Raw genomic sequence first — 21,216 nt, forward strand, 5'->3', positions numbered from 1 at the left:
AGGATTTAAGAAAAAAGATCAACTTTCTTACTGGCAACCCTAAACTGAACGATATATTTTTTTGTTATGGCAATATTAATGACCTTGTTCGTAGAGCATAGAGTAGGAGGTTTTGTTTTTAAAAGCATAGAGTAATACTTACACGAAGGTATCTTCTTAAAGACTGTTTTGGCCATGAAATCTAAAAACCTCTGGGCGTAGAAACTCGGTCTGTGGACTGACACTGTGTCCTGAAATATTACGGCAATAGTTTAGAATATGTAAAAAAAAATACATCAAAATAAGGAGATGACGTCATATTTACCGGAAATCGTTTTGGATATTATAATAAATAATAATAATAATAAATTTAACCCATTACTGTCCCACTGCTGGGCAAGGGTCTCCTCCCGTAATGAGGGAGGGTTTAGGCCTTGAGTACACCACGCTGGCCAAGTGCGGGTTGGTTTTGGATATTAGTAAAAAATAAAATCGGAGTCTATCTATCTACTAGTCCCGAAGAGTTGTGCCATGGCGGGACAAGTGCCACTATTTTAGTGTCAGTAGGCTGAAATATCATGGGACTAAGGGGAAAGATGGATATGCCAATCCTAATAGCCCCATGGAGTTAACCCGTCATTTGATAATTGCGATAAAATTGTCTTTTGTCATTATACAGTACTAGTTTAATGGGTTCGGTGGACTTTTAAACAGCTAGATTCAATCCACGCAATATTATTATACCCGACTGTCGACGAAACGTGAATTAAGGCCACCATCTTGTTTTCTAAACGTATATTAGTCCAGTCATTTAAGCTTAAATTAGGTAAGAATCTCGGAATTCGAGATACCCAGCTGTAAGTTTGTAAATACTTGTATATTGACATCATAAAAGTTGTCTCAAAACCTACATATGGTAGGGTGTACGCAACTATAAAATTTCAACGTCAAAGGTTTTTGCGCTTTTTTGTAAATATCTCACTTCCTATGTAATTTTTGCTATTTGTATTCATTATCAATATTGTGCAGTATAATTTTTTATATATAAATTTGTATGTTTGTAACTTACCCCGTCGTGGATCATGCTCTTCCACGTGTGCTCCAGCTTCTTCCGCAGACGGTAGGACTGCAAGATGTCGATGATACCCAGGAACAGGAGCAGACGCTCGCCACGAGCGTTCCGCGCTGGTATACCGCCGGGTCTACACAAATTACACGATAATTAATGACACATTTAGCGTAATTTTTAAAGCTGTTTAATAAGTACCGGTTAGCTTATCAGGAGGAATTTTAATAGTTGTTTCGGGTTATCCAACACTTATCCATGAGCCATGAAACAGACGCTCAGTTTTTTTTTAAATAACCTTTGTCGAAAATTGGGGTAATTGGGGAACATTTTTCAATGAAAATTGTTTTTTTAAGTCTGATTTTTAACGCTGGAAATTGACAAGATAATACTTCTACTATAACTGAATTAATTTGTAGAAAGCTCACTTTATCTATGTTTTGTAACTTTAAATTAATTAGCTATCAGTAAGAAAAGACAACCCACTCCATTTAGCACCACGTTCATTCACAAAATATAACTAACTAATCAGAGCTTACACAACGTTTATTAGTAAGACAGTAATTATTTTATGTGGTACTCTTGGCAACTGCAACTCCCACAATTGGCCAGCGTTGTGGACAGAAGGCCTAACCCCTCCCTCAACACGGGAGGAGACCCGTGCCCAGCAGTGGGACAGTAATGGGTTAAATTTATTAGATACTCACGGCACATCCTCCTCTTCGTCAATAGGCTCGCTCTCGGCCTGTATGCTCTCCATCGCGGTGGAGTGCGCCACCAGCCTCTGACGGTTGATCGACCTGCAACGATCATGTAAACCTTTATATATATGTACATAAATAATAGTGTACGCACAAGTTTGTTATAGACTTTATCTAGGTAGGGATAGAGTGGACTCAAGGCTTTACCCCTCCCTCACTACGGGAGGAGACCCTTGCCCAGAAGTGTGACATGGGTTAAATGTATTTAAGTTTGAACTTTACCCGTCGTAGAAACTAAAGAAAAGATCATAATATTGATTTAAATTTAGACTTTATGGAGTTTATATTTCGTTTTGATGATGATTGACAAATATTTTGGAATAAATGCAATGCTAAAGAAACAAGAAACATTAAAATTACTTCATTAGCTTAAGGGAGTAGAATTTCTTTTCATAAGGTATAATGCATAGTCCCAATCCGCTCTTGGCCAGCGTGGTGGACTCAAGGCCTAACCCCTTCCTCATTACGGGAGGAGACCCTTGCCCAGCAGTGGGACATTAATGGGTTAAATTTATTATAATGGATAGTGCGTGCACGTATACGGACACGTGCACGTATTTAACGTACTGGAAAAGTCATATCTTTATGCATGAGAATATAGTAAGTATAGATTTCAGAAATGGGAACAGAACTTGTGCGTACATATAACTTTGGGTAAGTAAAGTTTAATTTGGTAGTCAAATCATAGCTTTCGTTAAACTGTTACGTTTTGAACAGTTAATATGGGTTTATTTTGCTGTGAAATATAGCATTTTGAAGTGAACCACCTCATACTATTAGAGTCAATTCTCATACAATATTAATAAGAAATAAGCCTACTTTGAAAATACGATAGTATTTCTCGGTATTTTATTTCAGCAGTATGGTAAGAGACAATCTTAGTTGGACCTTAGTATTGTTATTAAGGTCTCTCAAAGCCCTACAGGGTACTGTGAAAGTTCTAACCCTAAATACATGAACACGCAAATGATATTGACATAGAAATAAGTAAGATCTCATCCTTATATAGTAAGGATATAGTAAGTATTTGGACTCCAAAATACTATATTTCACAGGTTTCAAACATCAGCACAGATTAAAATATTACCAGTAGTGAACGATTGAATGAACAATTGAACAAATGCATGCGTTTAGTTTTGCAATACTATAAGTTACATTCACGTAGTGAGCTTCCAAACTTCGTCATATTTAATCAGTCATGCTTTTTTGTAATGTATATTTTTAAAGACAACTCCCGCATTAAAAATTGCTCATGTGCCGCGGGGAGTTTAACAAACATACAAACAACGGACACAAAGTACAACCAGACCCGATACAATTATTAGTGGATCGCACAAATAATTATTGTCCCGTGTGGGAATCGAAACTACGACCTCCCAAAGCAGTTAGCGGCGTGGTGACCTAAACCACTGCGCCACGGAGGCAGTAGAAAATTCAGAAACTTAATATATCAAACTTATTTGTTATTTGGAAGCTCACAAATGCTGTTAGAAATTCATGCATATAGATAATCAGTTATTTTAGTTATTATCCTAGAACACACGACGCAGCTCCAAGAGATACAGTATCGATTAGAAGTCATAGTCGATTTTATTCGATTTGTAATCGATTTACTAAAAGTCGAAGAGAGAAAAGTAGAGTAGTAATAGTAACTACATTTTAAGGCATTATTCAGAGCTAAATATTAATATAGTTTAAAAGATAGAGATATTAGGATAGTATTAGGTAACTACCTACCATATATTGTGAAAGAAAATAAACCTAATTTAAAAGTTACTAATAATAAAATCGACTAATCTAATCGTATATCTCAAACAGTTATAGTAGAATACATAAATACAATAATATGGTTGATTCTGTTGTATAAACTAAAATTATTAAAATTTTAGTCATGTGTCATTAATATTGGGGTAAAATATTAGGCAGGAGTCTAAAGTGCACTTAAATAGTTATTTCTAAAAAAATAACTTATTCCTTCTTTCGTTTGTTAATTTTATCGTATGGTTAGTAAGCAACCTTGTGTCTAAGCTGTTCAAGCCGTCCGTAACGCCTTTGACATGGATGTTTGACAATTATCTTAATGGACAACAATCGGGACAGACTTTTAACGTACTCTCTGAAGTACGGAGACGCCCAGTTCAAATACCACTATGCGGTCACCCATCTATAAAATGGCCGCGGCAAAGGTTGCTTAACCTACAAATCGTTTACCGATCGGTAAGCTCAAATGGCCATAGGCGTCACAGTGTAGGTAGTAAGCCAGATTTGGAAGTTGAGAATGTAAAAATATTATCTATAGATGAATTATTATTATCCTAACATTTTCTTAGTTTCTATACAACAGAATCAACACCAAAAACAGTCATTGTTAGAAAATATTAAATTAAAATTGCCATATAAAATAAAACATTCAAATAATAAACGTAATTACTGGGTCCTTTTGACTTGCGCGCTGAATTCTTCACGCCCCTCCGACCTGAAATATTTTGTTTCAAAGGAAAAAAAACAAATACAATACCACCACCGAGATATTTTTATAAAAATAATACAATTTATTGTGAATAATAATGACATATACATTACAATATTGTGTGGTGTAAAAATTTATAAAATTTATAATCATGCGCACATTTAAAGCTATATTTATTTACATAAAAATGGACATTTAGATATTGAAAACTAACTTTTTTATAACTTGCAGTGATTGATAATAAGATAAATCGAAATAAAATGTGTTTTTTTTTAAACTGAGTTTCCCGACCCCACTTCACTAGCGTGGTAGATTCAGATCCTAGCTCCTCCTTCCTTTCAGGAAAGATAGTAATAGCTATTTTTTTCGACTTTGTTATATGGTGAATTTGGCTCAATACTTCATTATATATTTTCTTTATTTCGTAACTAGCACAAATCGAGCTAATTGAAAGAAAATTGCATTTTATATAAACTTACAATACCATCCCAAGCCCTACCATGATCATATCACCTGTTCCATTTAAAATTTCTCAGTACATATCTAGTACTATTAAGCCTGCTCTTCTTACCCCTTCCATCGTCCTTTCACACGAAACAACCAAAACAGAAGCTATCCCAATTTAGCCCTACCATCGTTCTATCAGCCGTAATGACCAAAAAAGCTACTCGAATTTAGTCCTTCCATCATCCTACCACCAGTAATGACCCATACACTACCCCAATTTAGCCTTTCATCATCCTCTCACCAATTTCATAACTAAAATATCTAACTACATACCTATTTCTATTAAGCCCGCCTTACCATCATCCTACCACCAGAGATGACCAAAACACTACCCCAATTCAGCCCCAAATCACTCTAATTTAGCCCTAAACTACTCCAATTTAGCCTTATTATTGTCCTACCACCCATATTACAGTACAACTCTCTAACTACATACCTAGTTCTATTAAGCCCGCTCTTCTTAGGCTTACCACCTGCGATGACCAAAACACTACCCCAATTTAGTCCCAAACTACCCCAATTTAGCCTTTTTATTGTCCTACCACCCATATTACAGTACAATTCTCTCACTACATACCTAGTTCTATTAAGCCCGCTCTTCTTAGGCTCTCCTTCAGCGTCATCGTCGCTTTGTCCCGAGTCGGTACGCTTGCGAGCTTCAGACTTCTCGCGCTGCGCCTCGTCTAGATTGTGGATGCCTACTAGCAGGGAGTAGTCCATGATCTGTGGTGAAAATAGATTAATTAATAAATAAATTTAAAACATTAATGTCCCACTGCTGGGCTATGGTCTCCTACTGAATAAGGGAAGGGTTTGGCCTTGCTTCAACACGCTAGCCAAGTGTGGGTTGAGACGAAAGTATTCCTTTTTCCAACTATTTTTGAGTCAGCTTCTAGTCTTACAGGATGCAGCTGGATACCAGTGCATTACATAGAGCGACTGCCTATCGGACCTCCACAACAAAGTTACCTCCATTATAACACGATACCGGTAAGACTGGTTGTCAGACTTTCAAGCTTGACTACCGTTAACGACTGTCGAAGTTTTTTGAAAATTACAGCCGTGTCCCACAATTTAACGTGTCTTTCGAAAACACGGAAGAAATCGATATGTATAAGATGGACCCATCCACAGAACAACCTCGGCCCGTGCAGCTGTTGTTAACTAAGCCACGAGCTCAAATTCCCAGGTGTAAATATTGTACCTTAAAGCTCTCCAAGACCCGGCAGTCCCGCTGCATGGTCTTGATGAGCGCGTTATAAGTGTCTGCCTCTAGGAACAGACCCTCGGTGTGATGCTCTATGAAGTCCAGGTCCTTGTATGTGGGCGACGTCTTCTGACGCTCGCCTTTGTTTGCCTGGAAAGAGTAGCAAATATATTAGTACAAGTATTAAAAAATAACAGGAATAATAGTCTATTATGCAACGTGCGCGTGCGTGCACGTGCGAATACGTACAATTAATTTTACCAACTATTATTTTTCTTATTGCTAGGTAAACATCTTCTCTGAAGATGAGACAAGTAAAAGAATCTAGCGTGATGGCTCATGCGAATTAACTCCAATATTTGCTAAAAACTTTATAATGAAATTACTTTTTCTACAGGAATTACTTACCTATTTTTTTTGGTACAATAACATTCGACTAGGGCGACCAGTTTCATTGAAACCAGCCAACTGTGCACGACTTAACGTGTTAATAGCGTCCAAAAAGTGCACAATACACAGGTACACTTTCTATTCCATCACTCTGATAGCAAAAATAGACCCTCTTATTCATAAAAATACATGAAGTTATGAAAGGCTTCTAAAGTGTTTTGTTTCACTCCTTAGCGAAATGAAAAAGAGAAAACATATTATAGCAGTATTTTAACTAAAATAGGTTTATAGTGTGTTTATGAATGAGATTTTTTTATAAGTATGGTTGTGTACATACCTTCCTCTTATAAGTGGATCCTTTAAGATCGTACTTCTGGTGCAACTTGACGGAGGAGGGCAGCAGGTTGTTCATGGCAACCAGCCTCACGTTCTTACTGTTGCACTGGTAGCAGTACAGACCGAAGAATTTTGGTAGTAATGTGCGTGGGTTCTGTAAATAACACATACTTTAGTAAGACACGAACAATAAAAACAGAAAGCGTTACATTTTTTCCAGGTACGAAAGTTATTGGTCCCAATTTCCATCTATCAAGCCATCGACGTACTACGAAATTATTTTTCGATCGTTCCAGGATTGGAACCCGCGACTTCTACGCGGTAAATGTATTGCAGGCACAAGTGTACAACAAACTGGCAAGAAAAGGCCATATAACTTTTAATTTAAATCCTGCCTTAGCAACAATGAAAGCTTATGAGAATAACTATTCATTCACTGGCGCCAACACCGAGACCTCAACGGTAAGAAGACGAAGCAAAAGACCTCACCTTACTGGCATGAAATAACTAACGCTATATTAATAACTAGCATTTGCCCGCGACTTCGTCCGGGTGGTTTGTGCTGTGTGTTGATCACTATGTCAAACAGTCACCTTTAAGTTATACATATTTTGAAACCAGCAGTTACCTGATCGAGGTTCAAGTAGTACCCAGGCAGCAGTTTCTGGAGGAACTCGCCCTCCTTGTGCTGCACCGTCTTGATGATGAACTCGTCATCCATGGTCAGGTAGAAGATGCTGCCGGACGCGCCGGGGTTGCTCAGCTCGCGGAGTGGCGCGCTACACATTGACATCTGGGAAACAAATAAATATAATAAATAGCTGACCCGCGCAACTTCGCTTGCGTCACATAAGAGAGAATGGATCAAAATTTTCCCCGTTTTTGTAACATTTTTTATTGCTACTCTGCTCCTATTGGTTGTAGCGTGATGATATATAGCCTATAACCTTCCTCGATAAATGGGCTATCTAACACTGAAAGATTTTTTCAAATCGGACCAGTAGTTCCTGAGATTAGCGCGTTCAAACAAACAAACAAACAATCTCTTCAGCTTTATAATATTAGTATAGATAAATATCGTGGGACAACTCACACACGGTCATTTTTTTTATTCCAAACTAAGCAGAGCTTGTACTATGGTAACCAGACAACTGAAAAACATACTTATGTACTTCTAATTACATACTTGTATATATAAATTAACATCCAGGCTCAGAACATATACTCGTGCTCATCACACAAAGATATGTCCCGGGTGGGATTCGAACCCGCTACACGCGGCGCTACGGTTGTTGCGGCGAGGTGACCGCTTAAACCACTGCGCCAAACGTGCAGTTAAACACAGAGATAATTAGTAGCACAACTTTTGAAGAGTGTCATATCTACTTCTGGATAGGTAGGTACTAGAAAGTTTGCCAGGTGGAAGTTTGACAGTTGTTTCAGTCACTTTATCCAATAGATAGGTTATATAGCAGTCTAAGAGCAGTAGCAGTTTATTGGACAGCAAAAATTATTTGGGCACAATGGACGACGGCGGGAACATAGTTTTTTTTTAGCCCATTATTGTCCCACTGCAGGGCAAGGGTCTCCTCCCAAACGAGAATGGGGTTAGGCCTTGAGTCCGCCACGCTGGCCAAGTGCGGGTTGGGAAAAAGATATGAAAAATGTCACAATTAAAATTCTCATTTGGGTAACAGGTAAAATCGAAATGGCGATGTAAAAACACATTGACGCGTCTTTAAACGTAATTCGCAAACAAACAATATAATAAGAGCCATTGAAGTTTGTACCCGACACGTAGTAAGTCAAAGATCACGACATCAAACATAAACCTCTCGTTAGAAGAATAAATTATCACCAGCCACATTATAAAGAATCTCTTCAAGAATCTTTAAATCATATAAAAATCTGTTATTACCAACGACATACAACCATACAACAGGCCTTGACAGAGATCCCTGATAGGTCACTATTGACATATAGACATGGACATTTCTCATGACTTTTTAGTCACCTATCTTTTAATCCGAAGAAAGTGCGAAAGGGGGACCCACTGTCTTAGTATAGTACAAGAAATGTGGTGTGTCTGGATATAGCAGCAAGCCGTTTGTGAAGAAGGCAAAACATAAAAACAAGTAACGGAAAAGAGGGAGTGTTGGAGACGTAACACCCCGTTTCGTCAGCCACACTTATTCAAACGCTTCCTATCATATCTATTATTTTTATAGTATTAGGTACACATGCTCTCAAAGAATCTGACGTCGTACTTCGGCAACTTCGATGGAGTGGTGTTATTGGTGAGTCTCTTTCCCTGCTCAGAGAGTCCTGAGAGCCCTTAGGTAGTACCTAAAACATTACAAGAACTTAATAATAAACTCACCAAGAAGTCATCAGGTTGTATCCCGAACAAATCACGGAAGTATCTAAACGCGATCGGCGCATAAGTCTTAAACTTGAACTCCGAGTAGTGATGGGCTGGCGTGTGGTTGGAGCCCTCGTGGGGGAAGTTCGTCGTCTCCACCGTCATGAAGTCCTGCATCAACAGGTCGCGTTCAGGCTTCGATGCTAAACCACCGATTGCGTGCTGAATTCCTGCAATAGATAGTTTGTATATTAAAACTCGTGGATTTTCTTGAAGACGTGCAAAATCCCCGGACTTGGCCAACGTGGTGGATACAAAGGCTACACCTTTCTCTCCTTTCGGAAGAATACTTTTACCCAGAAGTGGGACGGAAATGCGTTAAACAATTATTTAGTTGTTAAATTTTGGCAACATTTGATCTATATGGAATGACTGGTATAGAAATACTTTAGGGCTGGCGTAGGATTTAACATAACATCATCATGTCTGCGTCAGCGGACACGTCACCCATGCAGGTTTCTCTGTCCCAAACGACAACATGAAAAACCAACTTGATTTATGGAACAGCAAGAGGCAATGTTTGGTATCGGACTACCCCTATATGAAAAAAATAAATAAAATAAAATAAATAAATATTATTGGACAACTCACACACGGTTATTTGATTCCAAACTAAGCAGAGCTTGTACTATGGTAACCAAATAACTGATAAACATACTTATATACTTCTAAATACATACTTATGTATATAGATACATTAACATCCAAAAAATTAAAAACTAAATATTTTTAAAAAATTGCCTTTAAAATTGTCAACTCCCAAAACAACTCGATTGTATTAAAAATGCGTCAATCTACCTTGTTATGTTCTAGTAAAACAAACAAGCCACACATAGTATCACAACCCTTCAAGGTTTGACAGCTCCATCTAAAATTAACGACGACATTGGACGATAACCGGCGACCTTGCGCGTATCGGAACCGCTTCCTATATCGAAGGAAGTCTACTATTGTTTACAGCTTTTTACCAACTATTTATAGGCATTGATGATGTTTATCTATAATTTTTGTACTACTGTTGAATTAGGCATCAATTGAAATAGATTTCTTTAAGATTTTTCTGCTTCTTATCGTATGGTTAGTGGTGAAACTAGTGTCAAAGTTGTTTAAGCCGCCCGAAGACCTTTGACGTGGCTTAACGACCTTATCTTTCTTTTATCGACTTTTTACGTGCCTTCCGAAGCACGAAGAGGTAAAGTTTAAAAACCAATATGCGGTCACCCATCTCTGGATTAACCGCGGGAGTTAATTCTTATAAGTACTCTTTATTTAAGTACCTTCCTAAGATTTTTCTGTCAGTTTCACTATCTAGTATTAAGAGACGTCATACATCTTAAAAAGTTCAAACTATAGTCCAACAACTTAGTAGAAAGCAATTCTGTACATTTCCAAAATAAAGTAGCAAACAGGACACCGTGAGACGCATATGCCTGCGGGTAACTGATGAGCTTTATTGCGAATTTTGTATACCTCAGCTAGTCGCGAATCTTACAAAGCTCTTATAAGTTATTGATAGCTATAGACAACGATTGATGAAAAACTTTAGCGAAAACTTTAGATGGAACTGCAGTTAATAATTTTATGAATTTTGCTAATGTTAAAGTTAATATTACTCATAACAACAGTAAAACCAAACAAGATAAAATAAAAAACTTGTACATACTAAACGGTAATGTAGCCCAATGCCTTACAAAAAGGCCTTGAACCGGCGAAATGTCGATAATTGACTTGTACCGAAATACGTTGCGTTGTTTTATTAATGTTGGTTTTTAATTAAACCGTGTTACAAAGATAATGACTCGTTTAGTTTAGGGTCAGCGGCGAAGATTTTTAACTCGAAATTATTCTGTTTACATTTGTTATTACAGATATTCTCGCAATGATATTTTAGACTTGAATTTGCTTCATTTGCGTCGGCTTTATTATACTCAGGCCATTTCAAATGTACCAAACTAACCCCCGGTTTCTGTAGTACATTTAACGGTAGTTTATCTATTCAATAGTGTAAAAAACGAATATATAAAAAACGCTATGGAATAAATTAACTACCGTTAAATGTATCCAGAAACAATACGATACGATACGAGGGTAAGTCATGTCATTTTATCGGAGTCTCTTACTTACACATTCCTATGATACTTTTGATTACGACGTAGTTCGCACATTTGTAACGGCCTGAGTATAGTCGAATACTATAGTAAAATCACGGGATTTTTTTTCTATATCATTTTGAGATATTCTTCAACAAAATCTCAAAAACAAAAATGCTTTATACACTAGCGTCTGAGGTCTATACCGCGCCTAGAGTACCGAACGCGAGATTCAGCAAAGGCTAGCTATTCGCTAACATATGCGAAGGACTTTTATGGGAATCTTTACTCATGTTAATTGTGAAACGGACGACCAGCGGCGAGAGCCAGAAAATTGAAAAATCACTCACAACCATAGGAAAAGTAATTTTTTGAAACCTTTTGCAGCTGATCGCTTCAAGAAAAAGGCTGCTGATAGAACTTTTCACTGTTTCCAGTTCAACATTCAAATTGAACAACAGAAAACAGTAGAGCATCAGACAGAACATACAGATGCAACTCGTAACTGCATAATAACAAAACAATTTAATCGAAACCCTTCCTCTCCTCGGAGAGCACGTAAAGCCGTCGGTCCTGTGCCTGACCTTTCACTGGTCGTGTCGGTTTATGCGTCCCACCAGGCTATGAGAGTAAAGCAACAGAGTGTATCTGTGTATTGTGCACACACTTGGACACTATAAACAAAGTCCTGCACAAGTTGGCTGGTTTTAATGAAACTGGCCACCGTAGCCAGGAGGACATTACAATAGAAATCTGTTAGCAATAAAGCCGCTTAAACTATAAAGTAGTGATATTTACACAACACACGTGCCCGACATCTGGTTGCATTACTAATGTTTATCTTGAAATAATTGTTAACACACGTGCATCGTGCATAGGTGATACTTGTATGTAATTACACTCTATACACAGTTCGAGCAAGCATTTATTAAACAACTATGAACAAAGTTATTTGGATTAAAAAAATATTTGAGGTTGTTTTCTTTTAGCAAATAAAGGTATATATTTAAAGTAAATACTAACAAACATTCCGACTGAAGAAGGGTCTACTCCCGGAATAACGAAGGCCATGGAAGTTAGGTCATGAGTCCACCGCGCTGACCACGTGTGGCAGTTTTATTTTAAGTAGTTTAGGATTAGATATTTTTCCACCATAAAGTGCTTAGGTTTAAAGATCATCCTTTGTAATTCTTGAAAGAGTCATCGAAGTCCAAATAACAATGGACTTCGCTGACAAGATGTATAAGTTTTCGTAACCAGCAGGCTTCTATGACAAGATGCATGGATTTGAATGAAGCAAAAGTAGGTAGTTTGGAGGGATCATGTCAAGTGGATTATTTGGGCTCCGACTTATCCTATCGGATTTTATGTATGTGTAGTTTTTATCACCGACAATAGATGGCGCGTAAAGCAGATACATTTTATAATTATTTAATTAACACAAGTAGCATTAAAAAACACATAACAAAGACTTGTCCGAAGTCACGTATTCTCGCCGGAAACGTAATTATTCGATGCATCTCGACAATTTTTGGCTCGCGAACTTTGCATCATGAGTCATTATTATCAAGAAACAGTTTTACATTGACTCATTCATATAATACGAGGAAAGTTATTATTTTAACTTTAATATGTTATTTTATCCTGGAACCCATTACAGCTTCAAGGATGGAGTCTGGTCTCCAAATTTCTTTTCGTATAAACGTAGGCACGCATAGACAAAAAATATCGTCTTCATAAATTTTTGACGGTCGACGTCACGGCGGACACTTAACTAACGTCAGGTTGCTTGTCTGTGTGATTGTAGTATGCGCCATTTAACTTTATGTGTCTGAGTATAACTACGAATAGAGCAAGAAACTGTTGTGGAGAAGGGGCGAAACAGAAAAACAAGAGAGTAAAGATTAAACAAGTAGGAGAGAATGTGGGTAATTCAGAAGAACGCCTCGGAGACTCGCTTTTTTATTAGCCTTGTTCTGTATCCCACTGCTGATCAAAGCCCTCCTCCATGGTTTTCTAGTCCCCACCCACTCACGATACGAATAAATTTAAAAAATATAGGTATATTTTACGAAATCCTGTCTGAAATATCGATCTCAAAAAACGGCATGTAATATAAAAGCCGTGATAACCACTACAACAGATTTTTTTTTTAATTCTTCAAATCTATGTCCACAACGTAAAACCCAATATTGATCATCAAATACCCTAAACATACATAACCAGACAGCACGCTTCCATTATCAGTCATTCAATATCTTATTATCGGAGTGATAACAGTGATTCGTTGGTCGGAGCAGATACCATCTCAATATCTCAATATCTCAATATAAATTATTATGATTCAATATAGTATAAGCAGTTGTAATTTCGTAGAACTGAAAATTACAGTACGTCGTCGCTTAAAATGTCGATAGCATTGAGATCGATTTAGTCAGTATTTAATGTGTCACAAAATATTCGTATCATGACTATCTGCTTGTACAGAAGTTTCTCATTCATATCCACTCCGCAAACCAGAGATCAAGTTTATTTCCGTAGACACTATGCAAAGGGTTCTACGGATATAGTAGAGTCGTACTAATATTAAAAATTCTAAATTTTGCGATGTCTATACACTTGTTAATCTTTCACGCAATATCACTGACATTATTATGAAATTTGGTACACAGATAGTTAATGGCTCAACAAATATGATACTTTATTCACTGGAACAAAGTCGCAAATCATCTGAATACATATAACTCAAAGGTTATATGGTTATATTACTGACTTACTGACTGACATATTAACTATCAACTTACAAGCCCAAACCACTGGACTGATCGGGCTGAAATTTGGCCTGCAGGTAGATATTATGACGTAGCATTCCGCTAAGACAGGAATTTGATCAATTCTACCCCCAAGGGGATATAAAATAGGGGTCGAAAGTTTGAATGAAAAATCCGTCCTAAGTCACAAACAACACGGACAACAGCTAGTAATAATATAAATAAAAAAATCTCTACAAACAATCTAATCTAAAACTGACTAATCCCTTACCTCACTACCTCTACGTCACAACACATTGAACCCAGCCTACGTCACAGACACACTATGACGTAACACACGACACAGGTGACGTAAGGACCTTGAGTGAACCGATGTTTGCACATCAATACTACATGAGACCAGTTGTTGGCTATATTTAGAATTTACACGTGGACTTCATGCTTGGTTTTTTTTTCTTTTTAATAGATAATATCGCCTGTTATAACTTAAAGAGTTAATTCACGAAATAAATCGCCATTAACAATGTTTTTCCCATGTAAAGGTTGCTACACACGATTTGGTTCGGCATTAATCGGCGTAGCCGGGCGGCAAAACCGAATGTATTGTGTAGATGAACCCGATGAGCACAAGCCGAACTAGTGACGATCGAGTCGGTTTTGTTGTTCGATAAATATTGCCGAACCGAATACGTGTGTAGCAAACGTGTTAGTCCATGCACTGCAATATACCGGGTTCGTTACCAAACTACGGGATACTAATAAATATATCTTCTTCTATTTATATAAAACTCTTTCGTTCCTGAGTGACTGTCTGACAGACAACGCACAGCCAAAACGAATGAACGCAAGAAGCTGTTTGGTAACGAATGGTAATGTATGTTCCTTGGAGAGTGGTCAATAATCACAGGATTTTTTGAAATTACACACCTTAGGCGGTAATATTCCACACAGTTAAAGCTGCGAGCGGATAGCTAGTTCTACTATAAATAAGAAAATACCATTAGTACTTTGTCTAACTCGAATCGACGAATGACCCCAAACACCGTGACAAGCAGTCACATAGACACTATCACCCATACAAGAGGCACTTTTCTCTTTTAGACTAATTATTGATGTATTTGTTGATGGTTGATGACGTCACGCCGCTGTCGTCGCTATACGTGACGTAGATTTGTCTCTCATTATAGGTTACTCGTGGTCAAGAGCGTGGTACGTGAAATGAGCTATTTGGAGAATGAAAAACTGTTTAAAGTAATCTGTCATGTAGATAAAGCTGATTTGAGTTTTGTGATTCAATAAGCACTAGCTGACCCGATCGCTCATAACTTCATCACCCTTCTACGTTTTTAAGTGATAGATTTCTGAAAAATCTCTTACACCCAGGGTTTTAACTATCTACATGCGAAACTTCGACTTTAGATTCAGCTGTTTAGAATTGAAAACACAGTAGATAGACTTACGTATTTATAATATTAGATACAGAATTACGGACGATGGTTCATCGTTTGCATCACGATGATGACAAGGGAGAGTCCAGGAGAAAACCTATTTGATGACGAATAACTTGGATTTAAACTGTCTTACTTATAACGTCGTTCAAGCTCTACTTATTAATAAAGCGATTTGTCATTTTCAATCAATTTTAAATCTGTATAAGAGTGAAAAAGACAAAACACCACACCAGTACATGTTGCCAGATCAATGAAGAATCGTTCACAATGTTTGTTGTAACTTTTTGTTGAACTGGATACAGGTTTTCCCTAGAGAGCGCCAAATCGAAAATTGATGAAAAAGTTTGAACACACCATCCAGTTGCAAAGCTTTATTTTTGTTTTTATTAAACAGTGATAGACTCAATAGACTGGTTTAATCATGCACCTTCCACACAAGAGGATGAGAGTTCGAATCCGAGGCAGAACACTAATAAACTTTTCAAAGTTATATGTGCCTTCAGCCTAGCCTTTCTTCCAACTATGTTGGAGTCGGTTTCCAGTCTCACCGGATACAGCTGGATATTTTACGTAGAGCGACTGCTTATCGAACCTCCACAACCCAGTTATCTAGACTATAACACGATACCCCTCGATAAGACTGGTTGTCAGACTTTCAAGCTTCTAACTACTATTAACGACTCTTAAAGATCTTTAAAAATGACAGCCGGGAGCCACAATTTAACGTGCCTTCCGAAACACGGAGAAGCTCATCAAGCTTAAGATGGTCACCCATCCACAAAACAACCCCGGCAAGCGTAACTTACCCTCAAAGATCGATCCGCGCGGCTGTTGTTAACTAAGTTACGAGCTCCTCAACTTCTGACTACTGGTAAAGACTGTCAAAGATCATTGGACAGCAATGGATTTTGATTCATTTTAACTTTGCATTCTGCGCTATTATACATCCACAAAGATAAGCGAATGCTACAAACTGATATTTTTATTAACATCCCAGCACATTATTATCAATATAATGAGTCAACTGGTACAATCGTTTGCGTTATTACTCATACTTATTAACAATGATCGAGATCAAACAGAATTGTTCTCATTCAATGTCGATTGGAAATATGCCCGGGGTTTTTGCTTACTTTAAGTTATGATTAAGAGTTTTTGTATGAGTGGGGGTGTTTAAACTAAATTTAATATTGTTTAAAATATTATTTAGAGTATGAGTGCCTCTGAAGTGCGGTCGGCAGTGTATCCGACTACTGATCATGAAGTCTCGGGTTCGATTTCTGGGTCAGGCAAAGTACTATTAGTCTTTTCTAATATATCTTTACTATAAAGCTGAAGAGTTTATTTGTTTGATTGTTTGTTTGTTTGTTTGAACGCGCTAATCTCAGGAACTACTGGTCCGATTTGAAAAATTATTTCACTATTAGATAGCCCATTTATTGAGGAAGGCTATAGGCTATACATCATCACGCTACGACCATTAGGAGCGGAGTAGTAACGAAAAATGTTGCAAAAGCGGGGAAAATTATGACCCATTCTCTCTTACGTGACGCAAGCGAAGTTGCGCGGGTCAGCTAGTATTAGAATATTTTCAATAATAGTCCGAGGTTTGGTAAAATGTCCGGTAAATGGCAATAGGCTCGCCGCCTTTTTATATGGGACTAACATTGTCAATGGCTATATGACAGGCGGCATATAACACGCCTTCGGTTATAAGAGGCGTTTTAAAAATGTATATTATATCGAAAAAGGGCAAAAGCGTGTTGCTACTCTGTGTTATAGTTTCCTTGCCTATTCCTATAATCTGAGAGTAGGTCAGTTACGATTAGGAAACCCACATTAAACTTTTATTTCTACACGCCACTTCAAACACGCTTCAGCCGCCTAGAAACCAAATTGTTCTAGATTTACAACAATCAGAATAATAATGTCCTCCAAGTCGATATTCGACTACGAAAGCCAAATTCATGAAACTCAACCAAGGGTGCAGAATTTTGTATATAGTGTCAAAGTGTCTATTCTCCATCACTCTCATAGACCGGTGGGACGAAGAACCGACACGACCATCGAGAAGTCAGGAGCAGAATTTATTGTTTTACGTGCTTTCTGAGTCACAGATATATATATACAACCTTAACTTCCTAACTCCTGGCCACCACTGACAAAATCTTTACAGTAAAACTCAAGGACAACTTTTCGGTATAATCAGGAATTCAAACCCGAGACCTCTGATCAACAGTCGCATACTCTTCCAACCGCGCACCAGAGGCAAGTCATTCAAGCAGAATAAACAGTTTTTAACCCTACTCCCAGACATCGTAGGTAGCAGTCATTGATGTGTAAATAGATATAAAGTTATAAACAGTGGTTAAATTAACCCGACCTTGGACAACCGCGGCACGACGATTTGGGTTAGTGGAGTAACTGACTGCGAGTTACGTGGTCAAAGATACGGCACTTTGGAAAAGGCATAGTTTCGCATAAAGGTCTAAAACCTCATTAAAGTCTTAGTAGTTAGGTTTGGTTTGATTCCCAGCTTGGACAAAAGCACTATTGATCTTTCTCTAATTTACCTAATAGTTTTTTATTTGGAGTTTAGTAACATGTCCTGTACATGACAATAGGTTCGCCCACCCGGATAAACCCATGTAATAAATACATGGGTTTATCCCATATATCTGGCACATTACCGAACTCCGGGCTATCATTGAGAAATGTCCAAATACAGATTATATCAATAGATACTTAGTACTTTGCCCGACCCGGAAAAAAGAGATTTCTGTCATCAATAAATTGCTGGCTTAAATTGAGAATTAAATTTAACAAACATATCCAGATTAATGGTAAATGTATGGGGTCACAAAATTGACATAATTTCCTCTATAAACCAAGTGCATAATTATCAATTATAACATTAGTTATTATCTCTATGTGAGTAAAACAAACTGTCAGTACAAAAACAATATAAAACTATTATAAGTAAGGTTAAAGATCATATAATAATAAAAACTAGTTGTTATGCGACAAGGATAATTGTGTGAAGGTAACTTGTATATGAATGCTATATAACATCACGATTATTTCCCATGGGGGGTGAACAGTTGTTAAGGCCGCTGGAACACTACATACAACTGAACTCACACTTGAAGTATTGGATTCTATTCTCGAATATTTATTTCACGAACTACTGATCGGATTTTATTGAATTTCGGTAAACTGATAGCTTATAGCCTGGTTGAACACATAGGATATTTTTTACCACGTAGGCAAGGTCGCGGGCAAAAGCTAGTCTTCAATAAATTTACATGTCCCACCTCACTGTCCCACTGCTGGGTATTCTTCCAGAATGAGGAATGAGCAGAGTCAGGGAGATAGAAAAGTCTTTAAATTTGCAACACATCATTTAAGTAAAAAACTAAAAAAATCCTTTAAAAAATCTCTTTATGGGAGAGCGCCTTTTTCCTAAGGGCTTGCAAACATTTTAGGGCTAGAGTCACTTGTTCAATAAGACACCAAAATCCTGAGCTAACATCAGCAGTCTAAGAAAAACGCTCAAATATGTCTTACATACAAAAACACTTAGTTACGTACAATAATGACTCATATCGTTGTTGTACTTTTTGCATCCATTAAAAAAGTTATTGTTAGTGACGCACACCATTCTGTAAATAGATTCACATAGATATATGTGGTAATACACGTAGCGCCTGTTTTAAAAGACTTTAGGATTACGAACTACAGACACTATACTATAAAAGCCATAGGTTTAACTCTAGAAAGACACAAACGGATCATATTAGTGACCGGTGATCCTGTAAGAAAAAAATTATGAGGCAAGGGAGGTTGTAAGGATCGATCAAATGCCTGTCTCTGCTTACAATAGAATCAGAAGGTCGCATTTTATTTATGCACGTATTATCCTAAGACACGATCCCCTCAACGAAGCATGAATTTCAGACTTGGAAAACAACTTCAACTGATTTTGAAACACGCTAGATAAAGTGACAACATGAATGGAAACATCTGAGAAAATTCGCGTGATAAGCCAACCAATACTTATCTGGGAGGATTGAAACCTAAGCCAGACAAAATAAAATGCCTCGATAAAAAATCAACAAATCCAGCTCCAATTGGTAATTCCGTCAAATACCAGATGTCATTTGACGAAATGGTAATCAACATCGTTTATTTAACATGTTTGTCGTAAGTGCATTTCAAAACAGCCACCGGGTTTTCCTCATGACGTACGCAGGCAGGAATCCTACAAATATTATCAATGCGAAAGTTTGTGAGTTTGTATGTTTGATAGTTACTCTTTCACGCAAAAACTACTGAACGCATTTTAAAGGGAATTTGGTACGCAGGTAAAATACAGGTGAAAGAGTAACTATCAAACATTAAATTAATTTAATTTAATGTTTGATAGTTACTCTTTCACGCAAAAACTACTGAACGCATTTTAAAGGGAATTTGGTACGCAGGTAAAATACAGGTGAAAGACGTCTTTCACACAAAAACTACTGAACGCATTTTAAAGGGAATTTGGTACGCAGGTAAAATACAGGTGAAAGACGTCTTTCACGCAAAAACTACTGAACGCATTTTAAAGGGAATTTGGTACGCAGGTAAAATACAACATAGGATACTTTTTGCCCTGGAAAATATCCCACTGCTGGGCAAGGGTCTCCTCCTGTAATGGAGAGGGGTAAGAATTCATCACGCTGACCAAGTGCGAGCTGGGGACTTTGTATTCCTTCAAGAACTGTGTAAAAGAACTCTCAGACATGCAAGGTTGCATCACGTTTTCTTTCAACATATGAACAAGTGACAATTATTTCTAATCTATACTAATATTATAAAGCTGAAGAGTTTGTTTGTTTGTTTGTTTGTTTGTTTGAACGCGCTAATCTCAGGAACTACTGGTCTGATTTGAAAAATTATTTCAGTGTTAGATAGACCATTTATCGAGGAAGGCTATAGGCTATATATCATCACGCTGCGACCAATAGGAGCAGAGCACCAGTAAAAAATGTTACAAAAACGGGGAAAATTTTCATTCTCTTAATGTGACGCAAGCGAAGTTGCGCGGGTCAGCTAGTACACACATAACTCCGAAAAGTCATTTGTGTGTTGCCTCGGCACCATCGACCACTTGACCATATACTTAGACCACTGGGTTAATTAACATATAGGATACTTATTACCCCGGGAAATGGTTAGATGCGGACGAAGTCGAAGTCAAAAGCTAGCCATACATATTCAATTCTGTTCTTCTTCTTCTTTCACTTATCGGCTATTACAGCTTATATAAAGTTGACAGTCTATGTCTGTCACCCTATTGTAAAGTTGATGAGTAAACCTGTCTATTAATATAAAACGTAACGAATTATACTTGACAATTGACATAAGCACGTGAGTTTCACTTATTCACTTATGCGTAATGGAACTTAGCTGTTTCAGTCTCACAAGGATACTTTGAAAAGATTGTTCGCTGTTTTGTGACAATTGAAGGCTTTTTACTTGAAGGTAGCAAAAGTAGGGTCTTTGAATGTTAACCATATAAGCTTGAATTTTGAATTGCTTGTTAATCATCAGACCGTGGGGTTTTTCATATCATCAAGATAAATCAATTTCTGCCTGATTCTGCTGGGAGAATTACTTTCCTTATAGATTAAATGGAGATTAATATTATATTTCCCTCCATGTGTTTTCCACTGCTAGGCAGAACTCCCTTTTTTAGAAATCCAATATTAACCTACAGTTTCA

The 21,216-nt window shown here is 37.4% G+C and overlaps 1 protein-coding gene across 13 annotated transcripts in view; it reads right to left on the bottom strand.

The window, feature by feature from the left end:
* Positions 1-21,216, bottom strand: part of PIP5K59B (Phosphatidylinositol 4-phosphate 5-kinase 59B) — a 79,344-nt gene that overhangs the window by 35,520 nt on the left and 22,608 nt on the right. For 12 of the 13 annotated variants that reach the window (XM_076132152.1, XM_076132157.1, XM_076132153.1 and 9 more), the window contains exons 4-12: positions 9,097-9,308; positions 7,345-7,509; positions 6,718-6,870; positions 5,988-6,140; positions 5,361-5,506; positions 4,238-4,282; positions 1,753-1,845; positions 1,049-1,181; positions 143-230 (exon numbers count right to left, since the gene is read on the bottom strand). In XM_076132152.1, coding sequence (XP_075988267.1) covers positions 143-230; positions 1,049-1,181; positions 1,753-1,845; positions 4,238-4,282; positions 5,361-5,506; positions 5,988-6,140; positions 6,718-6,870; positions 7,345-7,509; positions 9,097-9,308 — 1,188 coding nt within the window. The remainder of the gene's footprint in view (positions 1-142; positions 231-1,048; positions 1,182-1,752; positions 1,846-4,237; positions 4,283-5,360; positions 5,507-5,987; positions 6,141-6,717; positions 6,871-7,344; positions 7,510-9,096; positions 9,309-21,216) is intronic. The other variant, XM_076132144.1, reaches the window with a different exon arrangement.

Source organism: Anticarsia gemmatalis, chromosome 27 (genome assembly GCF_050436995.1).
Source record: "Anticarsia gemmatalis isolate Benzon Research Colony breed Stoneville strain chromosome 27, ilAntGemm2 primary, whole genome shotgun sequence".
Taxonomy (NCBI): Eukaryota; Metazoa; Arthropoda; class Insecta; order Lepidoptera; family Erebidae; genus Anticarsia; species Anticarsia gemmatalis.